Source organism: Meriones unguiculatus, chromosome 1 (genome assembly GCF_030254825.1).
Source record: "Meriones unguiculatus strain TT.TT164.6M chromosome 1, Bangor_MerUng_6.1, whole genome shotgun sequence".
Lineage (NCBI taxonomy): Eukaryota > Metazoa > Chordata > Mammalia > Rodentia > Muridae > Meriones > Meriones unguiculatus.
The window spans coordinates 98336928-98355053 of NC_083349.1; the positions used below are offsets into that span (position 1 = coordinate 98336928).

The window sequence follows — 18126 nt, forward strand, 5'->3', positions numbered from 1 at the left end:
TGCTAAGTTAATTAAGCTGCTCTTCTCTAGGCATCCTACCATCACAGCAGTAAATGCTGAAAGAGACTCGAACAGGTTCTACTGACATCCAAGCTGTCCGTCTATAAACAAGCCAATCAGGCTCTGCAGTGGCGAAAAGACTTGACCAAGGTCACACAGCCAGTTAAGAACACGGTGAAGCAGGGCCCCAATGCTCCTAACTCCTGTTATTTCAATAACCTGTAAAATAAATTTACTGAAAGAAAAATCACTTCAGAATCTAAGAAAAGCTCCTCATTTCTTGAAGAGGCAGAAGTCAAGCTTCTCATCTCACGTGATTTCCCCTAGAAGCCTCCCTAGGAACAAGTCCAAGAGCAGCAGACAGTTCAGTTGAGGACCAGTAAAGGACCAGCCACCAGGCCTCCAGAAACTCCCTCCTGCCATTCCACATTCCGGGTATGGGAAGCACATAACTGGACTTGCAATAATTTTATTGAAAAAGGAACATCTAATAAGCTCAATGTATGAGGCCATGCATAGAACGAACCTGGTGAAATAATAGCAGTATCTTGTTTCTGTGATTTGAAAACCATCCAATGAGAATTGAGCGTTTTAGCAAGAGTCCTCCCTCTTGATTAGTTTCTTTAGGTGTACAGATTTTAGTAGGTTTATCCTATATTATATGTCTATATGAGTGAGTATATACCGTGTGCATCTTTCTGCTTCTGGGGCAGCTCTCTTAGGATGAGAGAGAGTTCCCACCATTTCCAGTTCCCACCATTTACCTGCAAATTTCATGATTTCCTTGTTTTTCATTGCTGAGAAATATTCCATTGTATAGATGTACCACAATTTCTGCATCCATTCTTCAGTTGAGGGGCATGTGGGTTGTTTCCAGCTTCTAGCTATTACAAATAAATCTGCTACAAACATGGTTGAGCAAATGTCCTTATTGTGTACTTGAGCCTCTTTTGGATATATGCCTAGGAGTGGTATGGCTGGATCTTGAGGAAGCACTATTCCTAGTTGTCTGAGAAAGCACCAGATTGATTTGCAGAGTGGTTGTACAAGTTTACATTCAAAGAGGATGAACATCAGAAGAAGAAGAAGAAGAAGAAGAAGAAGAAGAAGAAGAAGAAGAAGAAGAAGAAGAAGAAGAAGAAGAAGAAAACAGGAAACAAGTTAGGAACCTGCCACAGAGGGCCTCTGAACGGCTCTGCCCTGCAGACTATCAAAGCAGATGTTGAGACTTATGGCCAACTGTTGGGCAGAGTGCATGGAATCTTATGAAAGAAGTGGGAAATAGTAAGGTCTGGAAAGGACAGGAACTCCACAAGGAGAGCAACAGAACCAGAAAATTTGAACACAGGGGTCTTTCCAGAGACTCATACTCAAACCAAGTACCATGCATGGAGGTAACCTAGAACCCCTGCACAGATGTAGCCCATGGCAGTTCAGTGTCCAAGTGGGTTCCATAGTAATGAGAAGAGGGACTGCCTCTGACATAAACTGATTGGCCTGCTCTTTGATCACCTCCTCCTGAGCGGGGAGCAGCCTTACCAGGCCACGAAAGATGGCAATGCAGCCACTCCTGATGAGTTCTGATAGACTAGGATCAGAAGGATGGAGAGGGGGACCTTCCCTATCAGTGGACTTGGGGAAGGGCATACGTGAAGAAGGGGGAGGGAAGGTGGAATTGAAGGGGAGGAGGGAGGGATTTATGGGGGGATACAAAGTGAATAAAGTGTAATTAATAAAAGTTAAAAAAAACCATCCAATGATCTTCTAAAAGGACAGAGGACCAGTTCCTGAGGTAGGGGCTTCCTTTGCAGATACTTAGCAAGATAGGAAAACCCAAATAATCTCACAGTCCTTCACTTAAGTATTGGGGCATTCTCTAAGAAAAACCCTTAAGGAAGCTGCTCTCTGCTAATGTTACACTGACATTTTGAGTTACTTGAAAAGAAAACCATACCATGAATACTAGCTTTGTGGTGTCTATGATCTCTGCTACGATATTACTTTTTAAATGCCAAGTACTTTGTCTTCTATTTATTACCGTCTTCGTCTAATTGATCCTTAATATCTTAGTCTCTGAAAACAGAACAATTCCCTCCTTCCCGTGCTTGAAATAAAACCTCAGGGAGCAGATAAGAAGAGATCAGGTCTGGCTGTGATTTGAATACACTCAACAACGGAAGGATCTGAATGGTCCAAACAATAAGCTAGCTGGCATCTGTTCTTCATTTCAAGATACAGAGAAAGAACAGATGAGGAAAGGTACATGCTAGGCCTCGCTGTAATGAGGCATAGATAACCGAGTAAGGTCCTAGTCAATAGTTGTTCCTCTTTATTCAAGAACAGAATGTCCTCAAACCTCTAGTGGATCCCAGACATTGTGGGCTGAACCAAACTTTCTATATGCATGTTTTTCCATACATACCTATCTATAATAAAGTTTGATTTATTAATTAGATAGTTATAGTTTAATAATAACAATCAAAACAACCATAATATACTGTAATAAAAGTGCCAGTGCCATTTTTGCATTTGGGGGTATTATAACATGAAGTGAGGATCGTCTGACCATAAGCACTCAGATATCATGACAGGATTGACACCACAGAGATTAGTAGGTGACTGACAGGCCACTAACATATAGGAGAGGGATACACTGACCAAGGAAAGATTCTCAGTGCCTGGACGTTATAGAACAGGAGGGTGCAAGATTTCATCGTATCACTCAGCATGTTGCACACTTTAAATTTATGAACTATTATTTCCTGAAGTTTCCAGTTAAGAATTTTGGACAACAACTGACCAAAATTGTGAGTAAAAGTACAATACCGTAAAACAATTCATTCTGGTATAAAAGTTCAAACAGAGAAAATGATGTAAGGACATGGGGAGAAAAAAAAAGAAGGGATGGTGATCAAAATGAAGTGGGTATGTAATAAATTGCTCAGAAACCTACTATATGGTACCCTATAGCTACCGTACAAAGCTAGACATTGCTAGTCCTAGAAGTAATGGGCCACTAAACAAAAGCCCCAGTGGCTGGTATCAGATCCTTCTTTAGGAACTGTTGGTCAAGAAGAACTCAGAAGCCCCAAAACAATCCTACTATTCCTCTTGGTAACCCACGAGGACTTGTTGATAAGACCCTATAGCTGAAGCCACTACACAGGTTAGATTCAGGGTATAGAAATATCAAGCTGAAATTGATTTGAAATCTTCCTCCCTAATGGCTAGTGCCCAGTGGAGTTACGCAGGCTGCTGGAGGTTAAAGGTATCAACTCTCTCATCTGGCTGTGAAGTCTATGAACTCCAATTCCAACCTGCTAGTCAAAAATGCGCTCACTGGTACAATAGTGGCACAACTGTTATGGGGTAAACTAGCATTTCTTGACTAGATTTGATGTCTCCTTCACAAAAGAAAAGCTGTATCCAGTATGGTAAACCTGGATGAAAACCCATCACTACAGAGGCCTCTGGGAGGAACCCAATACTGCCGAATTTGCATAGCATCAAACTGCTTTCTGCAGACCTCGGCTACTGTAAGCCTTAATCAGAGAGGCGTCTCGCTGCAGTGAATACAAGTGAATGTAGAGAAAATGCTGAGAATGAAGGGTACCCGAGGGCTACACCCTAAACAAGACATCTAATCACCCTCATAAGGCTCATAAAAACTGACTGGGAGAAGTCTCGGAGAATGTTCAACACAGCTATGGCGATCATAAACTCACAGAAGCTGTGCCAATGACACTGGGCTCACACAAATCCTCCTAGCAGTCAGCTTTAGATGGGGAAGGACCTCATGGAGCTCTACCACTTATTGCTGATCTACTGGCAACAACAGATTCTGGAAGAAGGAGAAGCCTAGTATCCAGGGTGAGGCCACCAGGATCTAATAGTTACAAACCCCTGGTCACACAGACAGCCCTAGTTAAACTCTGTGGAACAGTAGGCATAAGAAAAAGTAGTGAACAAGGGAAAACAAACTTGTAAGGAAGGAGGGAGCGCTAGGAGGAATGGGCAAGAAATCAGAGCAGTCTGGAGGACAGAAACTAGCATGTTTTACATACACGTACGTATGACACTGTCAAAGAACAAAATTGATTGATAAAAGCTCAAGTTCTTTCTGAGCAGAATTAAAGTAGAGCTGAGGACACAGTTGAGAAAACAGAAAATATCAAGAAATCTCAAGAATCCTTTTTCTTGAATCTCAAGAAAAAGGCAGACACGATCTAGGTGGAAGGGATTGAGTAGAGGGATTTCAGGCAGTAGAGCAGGCCATAAAAGGGTGAGAGGGTGTGTGTGAGAGAAGAGCGAATTCTAGTGTGGCCTCACCATGGTTTTCACAGAGAACTGCTGGGACTGCAGTCAGAAAGGTGCCCGAGCCTCATGGTTAACGCCTGTCTGTGCCCTGGTAGGACGTTCAAACTTGCAACTGTGGGCAAGAGGAACTGGCCAGGTTTAGAGGCTCCTGATGCTGTTCACCACTTTAAATTGTGCAATTCACAGTCACTGAATTGTCCAGCCTCCCACTCTTTCTAGAAAACTCCACAGTGACTGAGCAATCACGTCCCCTCCCTGTTTTCTGTCTCTATGGGTTGGCCGATTCTGGTTATTTCATACGGAGCCCTACAGTTCGTGGCCTTGTGTGCTGGGCTTCGTTCGCTGAGCATAAAGTTTACAAAGTCCATCATCATGCTGCAGCATGAGCCAGTATTTCATTCCCCGCCCCCTTTTAGCCTCTGAATAATGATCCATTATACGGGCATATCGCATTTCCTTATCTGGGGATGGGTAATTGGGTTGTTCCCATCCTTGGCTGTTATGAAGAATGCTGTTGTGGATAAATACAAGTTATTGTTTGAGTATGTATCTATGGGTGGAATGGTGGGTTTCTTTGAGAATAGTATGTTTAAACTTAGGGAGAATTGGTGAGAGTCTCAGAGAAAGGACAGACATGACGAGATAGCATTTGAAAATATAGACCGCTCCTAATGAATTGTTCAGGAAGTGAGATCCTATTCAGATGGTTTCCTGGAGATTCAGCAAACACTTGTTCCCCCTGCCTGCTCTTCTGCTCTTCCTGCAGCCTTTTATTTCTTTTCCCCTGTACACATATCCATATTCTCTCTCTCTTTCCATCTTTCCTCCTCCCTCTCCCCCCCCCCCTCTAACCTACAAGTTGGCATGTGATCCAGTGGTCCAAATACGCATCCTCCCACGTACCTTGTGGCTTTACAGCATCTTCCCTGCTTCTGGGCTAAAAAATCCTGCTAGCTCAGCCCATCTGCAACAGTTCACTTTTGCTTCGTAATTCCAGCTCTGAGCAGATATCAGACTTAAATAAACAGACCTCTCAGTGCCCAAGGAGAGGTGCAGAGGAGCATGGCAATCCCATCAGGAAACACAAAGTGCACTGCAGTGCTGTGACTTGAGCATTCCTGCCGAAATGACAAGGGTTCATATGCCTCTCCTTCCCCCTTTCCCCTCCTCCCAACATAGCAACAAGCACTGCTAAGCAGTGGCTCCCTCAGCTACCCTTCTAGAAGTGGCCTTTCAAAGGCAGCTAGCATTTATTTCTTCGGATTGGAACGGGCTAGTTCTTCAGCTCTTGAATACATGCCTCTAAGGGCATGCAAGGACACGCGCAGTAACAGAGAAGGCCTTGCTGATTTCCTCCTCAAACTTAACGTGTAAAAGTTGGCACGATGGTCACTTTGAACCAGTCAGGAGCTGCTGTGTCATTGTTGTGCTGTTTTCCTCAGAATCAAGAAATTAAAATAAGCCACCGTGTAGCTTGAACAGGTTAATCAGAGGAACTGGCCTGTGAGAAGTTCCTAGCATGTTCTAAGTAAAGATCTCCACAAGGCTCTTCTGGCAGCTTCTGAGCTTCCATTTACTGGGAAAGGTGGAGGAGAGACAAAGGCTCCATATCTGGGGAGTGTTTTAATATGGACCACACCATATTTTTAGAAAGGAAAATGCAGAGTCTTCAAATGGCTAGGGTGTAGATGAAGTGGTAAATGAGAAGAGCTAGCAAAATTCTGAGCTTTATTATCAGTTTTACCCTACGGTGCAACGACCACAGGTAGGATGGAATTGCCACTTGAATGTTCCCAATATAGCAAGCTCCATATTTATATATACATGTCCTGGCTAACTGAAGCTAGAGTTTGAGCAAACCAGGTTGCCATGAGCTTCCAGAGAAGACTAACACCTTTCAACCCAGGATGTGGAACTTGATTAGTCTATGAGAATTAATGGTCTCTTGTCAGGGGTTAGTTGAGAAATGATCACAGGACATAATTTGACAGTGAGGCTTGTGGAAAGGCTGCTGACTTTTTTTTTCTTTTCTTTTTTTTTTAAGGAGTGGACCAAAAAGAGGGTTTGGCCTTTATAATTCCTAGCTTTAAACTGTCATGTAAGGAAGTTACTCAGAACCGCTGTGTCCCAGAAGAAATCATGCTTGAGGTGAAGCTGTAACTGCTAACACCTTCCAGCACCTAACCTCTGTAATTAAGTGGGATGCAGGATTCCTCCAACTGCTTATTATGCAAGGTAGTGCTTTTTTCTTTTAGGTTAAGCCATTTTTATTTGGATATTCTGTTATTTGACACTAAAAGATACTACCCAGAGGAGCGCATAAATGTTTATCAAGTATTTTATTAACTTCCCTTTAAAAAATTATACTCACAACCCAAATTACAATGTTTCATACCTCATCAGAAATGCTGCTGTATCTGACCCTTTTGGAAATAAAAACAACTCCAGGAAAAAAAACAAAACACCTACATATATGGAAGAATATTGGGGTAATGGGTTTGCCAATTTAACTTGCAAATGAGGCTAGAAGGGTGCTAAGAGCAGGATCCTGTGATACTTTAGGAGAAAACACCTCCTTGAAAACACACCCTGGCCACAAATTTCCAAAATAAGACTCTTTCCACCACAGCATAACCAAAATACTCATGTGTGTGCATGCGCATGAGAGCAGGGACGGCTCCTCCCAATGCCATCAGACCTATGCAGTTCAGTAACTGTCACATTTGGAGGACATGCACAGTTGCTCCCTTCTACCGTTCCTCCTGTCATTTTCTTTTGAACTTTTCCAAATCAGGTGTTCGGGGACCTGTTCAGGGGACCAAGAGGTAATGAGTTATTTATACAGCTGCCACTTTTCTAAATCACGGGTGGCACCTAGGGATGACTTGAAAGGACTGAAACACCCATGTGAGTGTTCCCATGGCTCCCCATACAACCTCCACCCCCAGAAAATAGAATGGGTTAAGCTCCTCTACCTCCTCTTCTACATAAAACCAGAGGGCCTTCTCCTTCCAAATGATGCCTTCTGCCTGTAACTTAAGACCAATTTGAGATGATGCGGATGACGACATTCAACTAGTGCACAGACAGCTAGCAAGCGTTGCGGGGGGGGAGACGAGTTTGCAGTAGAGAATCAGGTGGGCAGGACTTGGTGTTGCTTCCAACTCCACGAATCTTTGATTCTACCTGTATTTTCCTCTCTACCTCCTACCAATTTGAGCTTTTCAGAAGAGAGAGGAGTGGGAATGGAGAAGGAGGGAAAGAGAGGGGGAGGGAACAGGAAGGTTGGGGAAGAGGGGCAGGGTAGGCAGGGAGAGAGATACAGAGAAAAAGAGACAGACAGACAGAAACAAAGGAAGGGAGATCAGAGACAGAGAAAGAGAGATGCGTGGACCTTGAGAAAGAAACACAGCACAACTTCCATACTTCTTCAGCAGACATCTGGCTAGATTTCACCTGTTGACTGCTGAGCAGTAAATGGTACCCTCCTGTCTTTTGTTTCAAGCACCGGAAATGGGGGGGGGACTGTTTTTCAGAGCCCTTCATGTTAGCAATGGCTGTGGCTTTTCCTCTTACTCTTCTATGCACTCATCTTCTTTATTTCCACTGTCTAGACACTGGGCAGAACTTCCTCACAACGCCAGATGCTCAGTATTAAATGAGCTAAAGCAGGTTGTTCATAGTCATCAGCAGAGCACAAATCCTGATTTCCAAATGACCCAGGCTGCTCAGGAGGCCGTGATGATTTCTGGTCCCCCAACCCTGGAAAGTTATCTTGGGTCAAAATGTTGCTCTGATGAACTGTTCCACAACTCCTCAATCGCATGATAAGTGACCAATTTTTGTGGTTTTTTTCCCTCAAGAATAACCTCATGAATAGTATTTTCCACAATGCTCAGACTTAAAACTCTATAATCAAAGTATCACTGTAAGACATTTTCTACAACAAATCAATCCCAACTCAGAGGCCCTTTTCCATTGCCATAGATATGATAAAGATGGAAGCTGAGTTAATCTGGACATGGCGCACTGGGCACTCACTTTTGACTAAGAAGCCACTTTTTTTTTAATAGGTTTCTTTTTTCCTAGTGGTAATATTTTTTGACTGCCGAATTAAGCAAATACCCACATCTCCTACACTGAGTGAAATTTTCCTTAAAATGTAGTGAAATGAGATTCCAGCCAAATAAAGCACCCCCTCCCATCCTGATTTCCTAACCAACTTGTTCCGTGATTGCTACAGTTATATCCTAAGTATGCCAGGCAGACGTAAGCATCATTGCTGGTTTGCAGGCAGGTAGATAACCTGTTACAGAGACAACCAAGCATTCCAGAATCATCTGAACATACACAATTTTCCCACTTCAGAAATTTCAGGAATCTGTTTTTCTGCTGAAATATGTCAGAAACCATGGAGGAACCAAAAGTAACAGAAATGCTTCAGATTCAGAAGAGAGGAAGAGAATTGTTGATTTTTTTCTTAATATATATAAACAAAATATTTTTAAAAATCCAAGCTTGGGGAACATACAGTAAGCAATTCTCTTTATCCTCAGTAATTCAAGAAAGGAGAAAGTGAATCACAGTGCCCATTCTTCTCCCTCCACACTGCTGCTGCCTTCTCTGATGGAGTTCCCATCAGGATTACTTGTGTACAGTCAGCTGACCTGGCTGAGGTGCCCGAAAGACAAAAGCAGCATGTAGCTTCCCGACATTCTGCTGCGAGCAAACGCTATCTGCCTCACCGCCTTTGAAGCTCAGACTCCAAGAAGTTCACTTACATCCTCTTAGTTAAAACTTGCAATAAAGCAGATTAATTACCGCAATCACTTTTAACCACAGGGAAACCCCGTGAGCGAGCCAACAAACAAACGTTATCAATTTCACCAGTTTTGGAAGATAAAGTCTGTTCTCCAGTCACAGTGCCCTTATTTTGATTTTTAAAAACTCTTACCAAAAGCTATGCACAGCTATAGATGATATCAATAAGTAGCTGGGGCTGTAGGGATGGCTCAGTGGTTAAGAACACTTAGTGCTCTTGCACAGGACACAGGCTCCGTCATCAGCCAGCACTCACATCGGCTCACAACCTCCTGTAACTCCAGTTTCAGGGGCTCCAAAACCCTCTGGGCTCCAAAGGCACCTGTACTTATTATGCACATGACACATAAAGTCTTACACACACACACACACACACACACACACACACACACACATACACACACACACTGGAATAAAAACAAATATCTTGAAGCCTAAGGCAGATCTACATGGTTAAAAATGATCTTATCTTTGTCATCAAAATAATGAGCTAATGTTTTGCTTCAAAGGAGACATATTTGCTATTTGTATTATTTGCCAATCTTTCAGTTGGTTTGCTTTCAATTTATCCCTCCCATCCCACCAGTTGCTGCTGGAAGGGGGAGAAGATGGTCCAACGAAGTCTGATTACTTTCATTCTTTGAAACCAGCAAACCATCCAAGAAAACAGACCTCGATGTTCACACTTCAGACACACAGAAAGACAGGGGGCTTTCCCTGGAAGATAAGACAGACAAAAGAAAGGTGATCTCAGGGAATGAGGGCACCGGCAGTCTGAGGTGACAGCTTGCTTGGCAAAAGTCCCAGTATTAGCAATCTGCGATGAGAATCTGACAGTCAGTCATTACAGGCTGGTAAGCTGGAGGCCAGGGTGCTGCGGGTGTTCACAGCGATGGAATGAGTCTGTCCTTGGTCCTGTTGGGAAAACCCTGAGGCCCACCTCCATCCCATCCATGTTCCCACTCCTTAGGACCTCATGATTGGCAGTTTCACAGGGAGTCTTTGTGACCTCAGAGGCTCCTCCAACCAAAGCTTATGTTGTATGGCAATCAAGAACACTGGCAATTATGAGCAGTCTGCCTGATGGAGTTGGAGGGCTCTTTTCGAGCTTTGAAGAAGAAAAATCAGTAGCTAAGAGGGAGGGGGGAAAAGTCACAGTAACTAAGGTATAATTGGATGTGAACTTTCTATGACATAGCAAAAAAAAGTTTCCATTTTTTTCCCCTCAAGGCCATTGCTAAATGTTATCCACAGGAGATAGTGAGTGAAAATATCAGTGGCTCTGGAAATTTTGATCACAAGCCACTTAAAGCCGGACTGACTCTTGTGTTTGTAAATGACCCTTCAAAGCTATTTCCTGTGTATAAACAGGCAAGAATGGAAGCAAATCACTTCTTTTGATGACGGAGTAGCAAGAATTTAAAATTCCCGTCCCAGATAACCTTCGTGAGTGTTGGTGACAGAATGTGTTGAGACAGAATGTCACACTCGGGCATGCTCAGCCTCCACACACGGAGGGATGGGATGAAACTACAAATCTGCTCATTTAGAGCTGGGCAGGATGAAGGAGCAGTTGCTTAATCAAAAGGGCTCATTTAATACTGCGCCTGATGTCAGAACTGATGTGGAAATAAAATGCGCCTTCTCTCCTCTGCACAAGATAAATGTGTGTGGTGTAACGGAACACTAGGAGAGCACACATAAATTTCAGCCACGATAAGTAACCCTCTCCTCCCTCTGCCCAGAAGAGCAGCCTTACTAAGGAGCATCCAAAGGAGCAGTTTTAAAAGTGTGTTTGTAGGGAGGCAGTAGGGTGCCTGAGCAAAATTTCTATTTATACCTTTAATACCATTTCCCCCACCACCAACACTGAAAATCTGCTTCTGTCTTTGCTTTATGATGCATGTACTAATACAGTCCTTGCACAGTTTTAAATGAAAGAGGAAAACCATGTTTTAGATGAGCATCGGAGTAGTGCATCCTCAAAACCACCCCAGACACCACTTGTCTGGGGACGTAAAGGAAGTCTTTTTAAGGTCTGTGTGTGTTTGTGGGTGTGTGGGTGTGTGTAAGAGTTTATGTGTACCATATGCATAAGTACAGGTGCCTTCAGAGGCCAGAGAGTATTGGATCCCCTGAAACTAGAGTCACACACATACATGTGTGTGTATGTGTCACATGTGTGTTGGCGTTCAGTGAAGCCAAAAGAGGACATCAGTACCTCCCTGAAGCTGGAGGTACACGCGGCTGTAAGCAACCCGGCATGGGTGTGGGAAAAGGAACTTGGGTCCTCTGAAAGAGCAGCAGGTGCTCCTGTCCACACTTACTCACACCGGCAGACTCCCTAAAACTGAGGAATCTCCTTGCTGGCAGTGCCTAAGGCAAGGTCTGCAACAATCTGTGCCCTCCTGGGCCAAAACGGAGAGAGAATGGCGGCCTCTGAGCTTCCCTAGACAGATCTGCCCTCAGTAGATAATTATTCCTACACAGATGATACTTTGGTCTACAAACGAGCTGAAGAAAATCATCAATCTGTTTCTGTGTCAGGTAGGACTTGGTGGGTCCTGTGCAGACTATTAATTTTGTGGAAAATAAGCAACAGGAGGAGCAGATAAATCATTAGCACAAAGCAGAGCATCCCTAGTAAATTCCTTCCAAATCTTTCTCTCTCTCCTTTTCATACCCAGCACAAAATGACAGAGTGTTTATGTCCCGCTCACTGTCTTTGATGTCTCTGTTTATCTCACTAGGCTGCTTCGAAGAGCATCAGGGCGTATTTCTACTTCAGGTCCCAATTCAGTCCCCATTGATTTTCACAAGTTAACGCTACAAACGTAGAATCGTAATCTTCACATCTCTGAAACCCTGTCATTTTTAATTTTGTAGAAGCAGAACACTACTTTTAATTTCATTTTGTTTATTGCAGGCAGAATACAAATGAAATTTTGATTTACATGTTCACAAGTGCATAGATTTGAAAAAGTAATGTTCAATGAAAATTCCTAATAAAAAAAAAATTAAGTTTAAGCTAACAATGTAGCTAGGACTTCCAAAAGAGTCCAGCGACCATTTCCAATTCAAAAGTGACTTCTTCAAAGTTCTACATAATACATTCATAGGTCTCAGCAATATTTATTAAAGTAAATGCTCCCAGGCACTGAGAAAAAGTGCATGTAGCATTTCCAAAGTGTCCTCTTTCCACGCGCCCTTCTAGCTCACCAGACCATTGCACTTGGACAGGATATCAGGGAGTCCCCACAGGGCTTAACACTCCATCACGCAGCACTGTATTTTCTGTCATTTCCTCACTAGCGCTAGCTATCAGCTCTCCCAAAGTGCTCTCCACTCAGTCAGGTAATCTTCCCCAACCTACTAAGAGGAGCTACTGTGTAATCCACTACAAAATACAAACGCTGCTCCTTGAAATGCACCCTTAAGAAGGAAGGGATTTGTCCATTTTGTTCAACTCTCGGTGTGTCCTCTACATCTAGACAACGCCTGACACCTCACCATCTCTCTTTTGAGTAAATGAACGGATGGTGATAAATGAATAAAGAATCTATCTTTAGGTCACTTTCTTTGTTCTGAGACCTTATACAAACCATGGAGAGCCCACCAGCCTAACTGTTCTTTGCTTCTCATACAGAAAGGCTTCTTTCAAACCTACTGCATTCCCAGTGGCATGGAGGGGCCTGAAGCCCGGAGCATCCAGCCCATTCTGTTCAAGTGTCCACTTGGCTTGCTCAACTGTTCTACACCTCTCACCTAATTAGGCAGAAGTGACTCATTTACATATTCTCAGAGCTAGTACTTCGACTGAAAGTTTCTTAGAGCCAAAACAGCAGTGACCAGCTGGAGAGATGGCTCGGTGGTTAGGAACACCAGCTACTCTTCTTGAGAACCAGGGTTCGAGTCCAAGCTACATGATGTTTCAGAACCATCCGTAACTCCAGTTCCAGGGGATCCAGATCTCTCTTCTGGCCCCCACAGGCATATATATGCTACACAGACATATATGCAGGCAAAACACTCATACACATAACACAATCTTTTAAAAAAAAAGCCAGGACCACAAGAACACACAAGCAATAGTAACCTTAGAGTGAGACACAAAAGAACTCCCAAAGTCTTGCCTAATCTTCTAGAATTACCTCCCACATATTAGCTTTCAGAACGTACATCTTTAATTGAATTGGGAAAGAAATTAAAGAAATACAGCATAAAGTATTTTTAAAGCATCCGATAAGATCTCATATTATCCTGGCATTACATTTAGACATGAATTCTGCCCCCCCAAATAAATCCATGTACTTAATACAATGTTCAGAGGTGCAGATCTGGGGAATTGATTGGATCATTCAACGGATAGATCCATAACTTGACTGTGTTTATTTCAAGGAATCGGAAAGTAGGGAGTTGGAGGAATCAGATCAGCCAGGGTGTGCTCTTGTGTGCTTGGAAAGGCTGTACCCTTTCCCAGATCCCCCTTTTACTCTCTGCTTCCTGGCCACCCTGGGGTGAGTATCTTTCCACCATGGTGTTTATGCTTTCCTCGGTTTTACTAACCACGGAAATAAAGAAATCTTCCAGAAGTGAGTTGTTTTTGTCAGGTATTTTATCAGAGCAATAAAAGGTTGATTGGCGTACCACTGAGCAAGATGGCGAAACTGAGACTGGTTCAGACAAGGAGAACCTGATGCTGAGGGACACCGTATTCAAACTGCTGCGGGACAGTTCATTGTGGACTGGGAAAATAGCACAGGGTTACAGTCTGGGTCCTTAAAAAGCTTATCAGTAACCTTACCTCAGGCCCGGTGGAATTTAGCCAGAGAGCACTTGCCTAGCAAGCCCTGGATTTGATCCCCAGCCCTGCATAAACCGGGAGCACACTTGTAATCCCAGCATCTAGGGGGTGAAGGCAGAAACATTCAAGGCAGAAGTTCAAGGTCACGCTCTGCCACTTAGTGAGCTGGTGGCCAGCCTGGGATATATGCCATCTCATTTCCGGAAGGAAGGGAGGGAGGGAAGAAGAAAGAAAGAAAAAAGAAATCAACCATTCTTGTTGAAGGTTCTGCTTGGAGGTCCAACCTAAACCACCTAAAGAATGCACTAGATCAATGTGAACAAGAATCAGAAAAGCCAGACAAAAATCAGAATTTGGTTTTTCTCCGAAATCTATGAATCATTGAAATGAGTGATTTCTATGTGTGTGATTTCTTTTGGGTATATTAATACTAACGAGTCTATATATATCATTTCTGTCATTGTGTGTCCCTGTTTCCTATACTGCAGAAATACTTGCAGAGTCTGCAGGAACAGGAAATACTAATATCTATGGTGGAAGGATGTTCCCTCTGCTGCCCTCTTTGCACGCTTAATCTACATCCTTTTCTTTCTACGTCCGCAGGTCGAAAAGCTTGACTTTTTCTTTCCCTCAGGGTTCATTAAACATACCAGAAACTCTGTAGGCCCCCATTCTGACCCCTGTCTGTTCTGCCATCCGACTAAACTTGTTAATAATTAAATTTTCTAAATGACTGTAAGACTCATGAGGTAATGCGGAGAGGAAAGTAAGAAGCAGAACTTGAGCCTCTGCTTAGCCAAACAGTTCAGCTGCACGTGATGACAGTTTCTAGTGGTCTGTGCTCGTTTAGGAAAGTCACACCACAGCCATTTGATGTCAGGTGCCAAAACAATGTTAACAATGTTTCCTAATATGGATGCCCAAACCATCTGCCAGAGACAGGTAAATATGTATGATTTTACTTTTCCAGATCATTCACAGACTCTGCATTTTCATGAAATTTGCATGTCCCTTCAGTTCCCAGAGGTAAAGCTAAGAGCCAGAAGAGTCGCTCAACCAGCCCACTGTGGGTTAGTAGCAAAATACTGTTAAAGTACTAGAGGCACTTCTGGCCTTCTCCCCAACAACAAATTATGCTCCGTAGTGACTGGTGTCATCTTTCACTCCAAGCCCCTGGTTCCCTAACAGGATGAGCTCACTAACTTTCCAGGAATCTAAATTCACATTGTTATTATTAAAACAGTGATATATCTCAGGTCTAGCAAATTCTCCAAAGAAATGGTCAGCTTTCATAGATACAATCAGCAAAGCCAAAGGCCAAATAAGTTTGGACAATTGTGGAATAAATAACACACTGGAATTTAGGGACAGAACCAGTACGGGACTCCCTTTTTTCTGACAGGCCAGAATTCCCCAGTGTTTTCACAAAGAATTAGCCAGCAATTAGCCTCACATATATATATATACTATATATGTAAGGGTTTTTTTTTTTCCTTTCATCTGTAAGTTGCATTCGTGACCAGAACAATGTAATTCATTTAATTAGTGTGTGAGTTCTGCTGTAGAGGTACTGTATCTGGCAGCCATCTGCCAGAAATTGTAGAGGGGTTAGAACAGGGGGTTGAAAGATTGGGTTCACTGACCTCTAATAACATTCTACTACTAAGCTCATTTGATTCTGGACACTCTTCAAGCTGGCTGTCTCAGCTAGCCAGCACATTTCCTGAAGTATCCTGGAGTGTCCCCGTGGGAGTTCTCCTGCCCTGGGCTAGTCTCTGCCCTGCTGTTTCAGACACTACACTCTATCCAAATTGCCTGCGATGAAATACTCCAGGCATAGAGAGTGTGTGGAAAATGCAATCCTGCCATTTCCAAAGACAGACTACACTGCTTAACTTTCAAAATTGCCTTGCCTAAATGAGCATTCCATAATCGAGCCTCCACAATCAGCTCTTACAGTTTGTGCAGGCCCTGTGCTACTATCAGGATTAATTATGCAGTGTCTTCATGAGGAGAAATCAGATTTGGAGGCAAGTTGGAACAGAAAAGAAAAAGGCTAACTTCCCAAAGGAAGATTACTCTCTCTGATTGCCCCCCAAATTGCTGGAGTCCTTCCATACGCAGACAGATCTGGATGGCAGTGCCCAGCTGGGCGAGCCATGGGAAGGAGGAAATTGACATGTTTGAGAAATGAAGACTATGCCAACGAACAAGATGGGGAAGGCCAGCACATCGTTAACCCCCTCCTTCCTATGTAGTTCCGTGGCAAGCTGTAATTCAATGTACATCTGTTCACTTGCTTCTGAATTTTTAGGATGGACTCACTTCTGACTTCCTTTTGGGAACAGTGAGTCTAAGGAAAAGCAGTTTATTTATTTCTATTTGTTCTGCCAGGGGATAAATATTCTGTTAAGGTCTGAGCTTTAGAAGTTAAAGGCAGCTCTGCAAAAGAGGATTATCATATTGAATATTTTTACTTGCATGGGATTACAAAAAAAATATTCAAAACTATCTGATTAATTACACAAGTCGGGGTAGATTCCAGAAGAGCGAAGCGATGCTCTACAGCACAAAGGCCAATAACAAAGCAATAAAGGTAGCCCTCCAAAGTGTCACAGTCATGAGAGTGTGGCATGCAGAGTCTCTGTGCCCAAGTCTGCCTTCAAGGACTTGGCCCTTGGCTCTCCTCGGCTACTGCCTAGACCCTGAGGAGTGTGGGGTCAAGAGGAAGGTTGAATAATGAATAAAGCAGGTGTCTTAACTGCCTTCACCAGTGAATTATGGTACGTGAAGTCCAATTCAAACAGACCCCGAACTTGGGGTGTTTGGAGGGCAGACCTTCTTTGCTCCCCACGAACCCTCCAGGCTGGGGTGCCCGCCTCAATTTAATGACATACCAATCAACTCAATTCTTGAGAAAGCGCCCCCCCACCGCCCCAACGGTTTGCACCTCGTCTCTTCCAGAGGGATTTCTTAAAGAAAAATGCAACTTGAAGGAAGGAACCTAATTGAGAAAGATCAGTCTTTGTGACTGCCACCCTCCCTGGGAAGAGCGTCAAGAAAATACACACACACACACACACACACACACACACACACACACACACCCCAAGTCAGGCAGGTGCACGGGGCGGAGGAGAGGCGAAAGGGAGAGGAAGAGACAGCGGTTAAGGGCAAAGTGGCAGTCCAGGCAAAGGCAAAGGAAGGGCAGGGCGCAGCGGCAAGGACAGGGAGAGAGAAGAGTAGCCGGGGAAGGAAGGCAGGGAGGCAGGCGAGCTGGGTGAAAACGCGCGGGGCAGCGGAGCGCGGCGACTGGAGAGGCGACCGCGGGGACCCGCGCGCCCCTGGGAAGCCCGAGTGCGCTCCGCGCGCGCGGACGCCGAGAACGCGGGGCGCGCCCGCCGCTCACCTTTCAGGATGAGGGTGTCGATGTCCCGGTCGATGCCCAGGAAGTAGCACTTCCTCCAGAGGCCCGAGTAGGTGGCGAACAGCGGCCGGCCACACTCGGCGTCCAGCCCGCCGAGCCCCAGGAGCGAGCGCCAGGACTCGGGGTCGGCGCGCCCGGGGCCGCCGGGGAGCAGCCGGCGCCCCAGGGGAGGCGAGTCCCGCAGCGGCAGGTGCGACAGCGGCATCAGGCGGTTCTTCTGATCGGGGGGCTCGGCGCCCGCGCGGCTGCGCTCGCAGCTCTCCTTGTGGCGCCGGGGGTCGGTCTCGTACCAGTGATCGGTGAAGATGGCCGTGACCAGCAGCCCCAGGGAGCAGAGGCTGAGGCCGAGGCTGAGCGCCGTGACCAGCGCCCGCGGCTCCATGGCTCCCCGGCCCGCCACGGCCGCCGGTGGGCTCGCCGCCGCCGCCGCCAGACACAATGCGCTTGGCCTCGGCGCTCCGCCGCGCGCCCTCCCTCCCCGCCACCTGCCCCGCACTCCCTCCCTCCCTCCCTCCCTCCCTCCCACGGCCGCCCGCCCGCCCGCCCGCCGCCCGCCTCTCTCCCCCGCGGGAGCCTCCTCCTCCCTCCCGGCCCCGCGCCCTCCCCACCGCTCTCCCGGGCCCGCGGCCCTCCCCGTTGGCCGGCCCCCCGCGCTCACCCCCGGCCACCCCCGCTGCCGCCGCTCACGCCCCTCGCCCCCTCCCCGGCCTCCAGCTCCCGCGGTCCACCCCTTCTCCGAAGACCCCTCTCTCTTCCC

At 45.3% G+C, this 18126-nt stretch overlaps 1 protein-coding gene across 1 annotated transcript in view; it reads right to left on the bottom strand.

The window, feature by feature from the left end:
• The window catches only part of Tmem178a (transmembrane protein 178A), a 56297-nt gene extending 38462 nt beyond the window's left edge, over positions 1 to 17835 (bottom strand). Inside the window, exon 1 of the mRNA XM_021640002.2 lies at positions 17352 to 17835. Coding sequence (XP_021495677.1) covers positions 17352 to 17751 — 400 coding nt within the window. The 5' untranslated portion in view covers positions 17752 to 17835. The remainder of the gene's footprint in view (positions 1 to 17351) is intronic.
• Between the last annotated feature and the right edge of the window lie 291 nt (positions 17836 to 18126).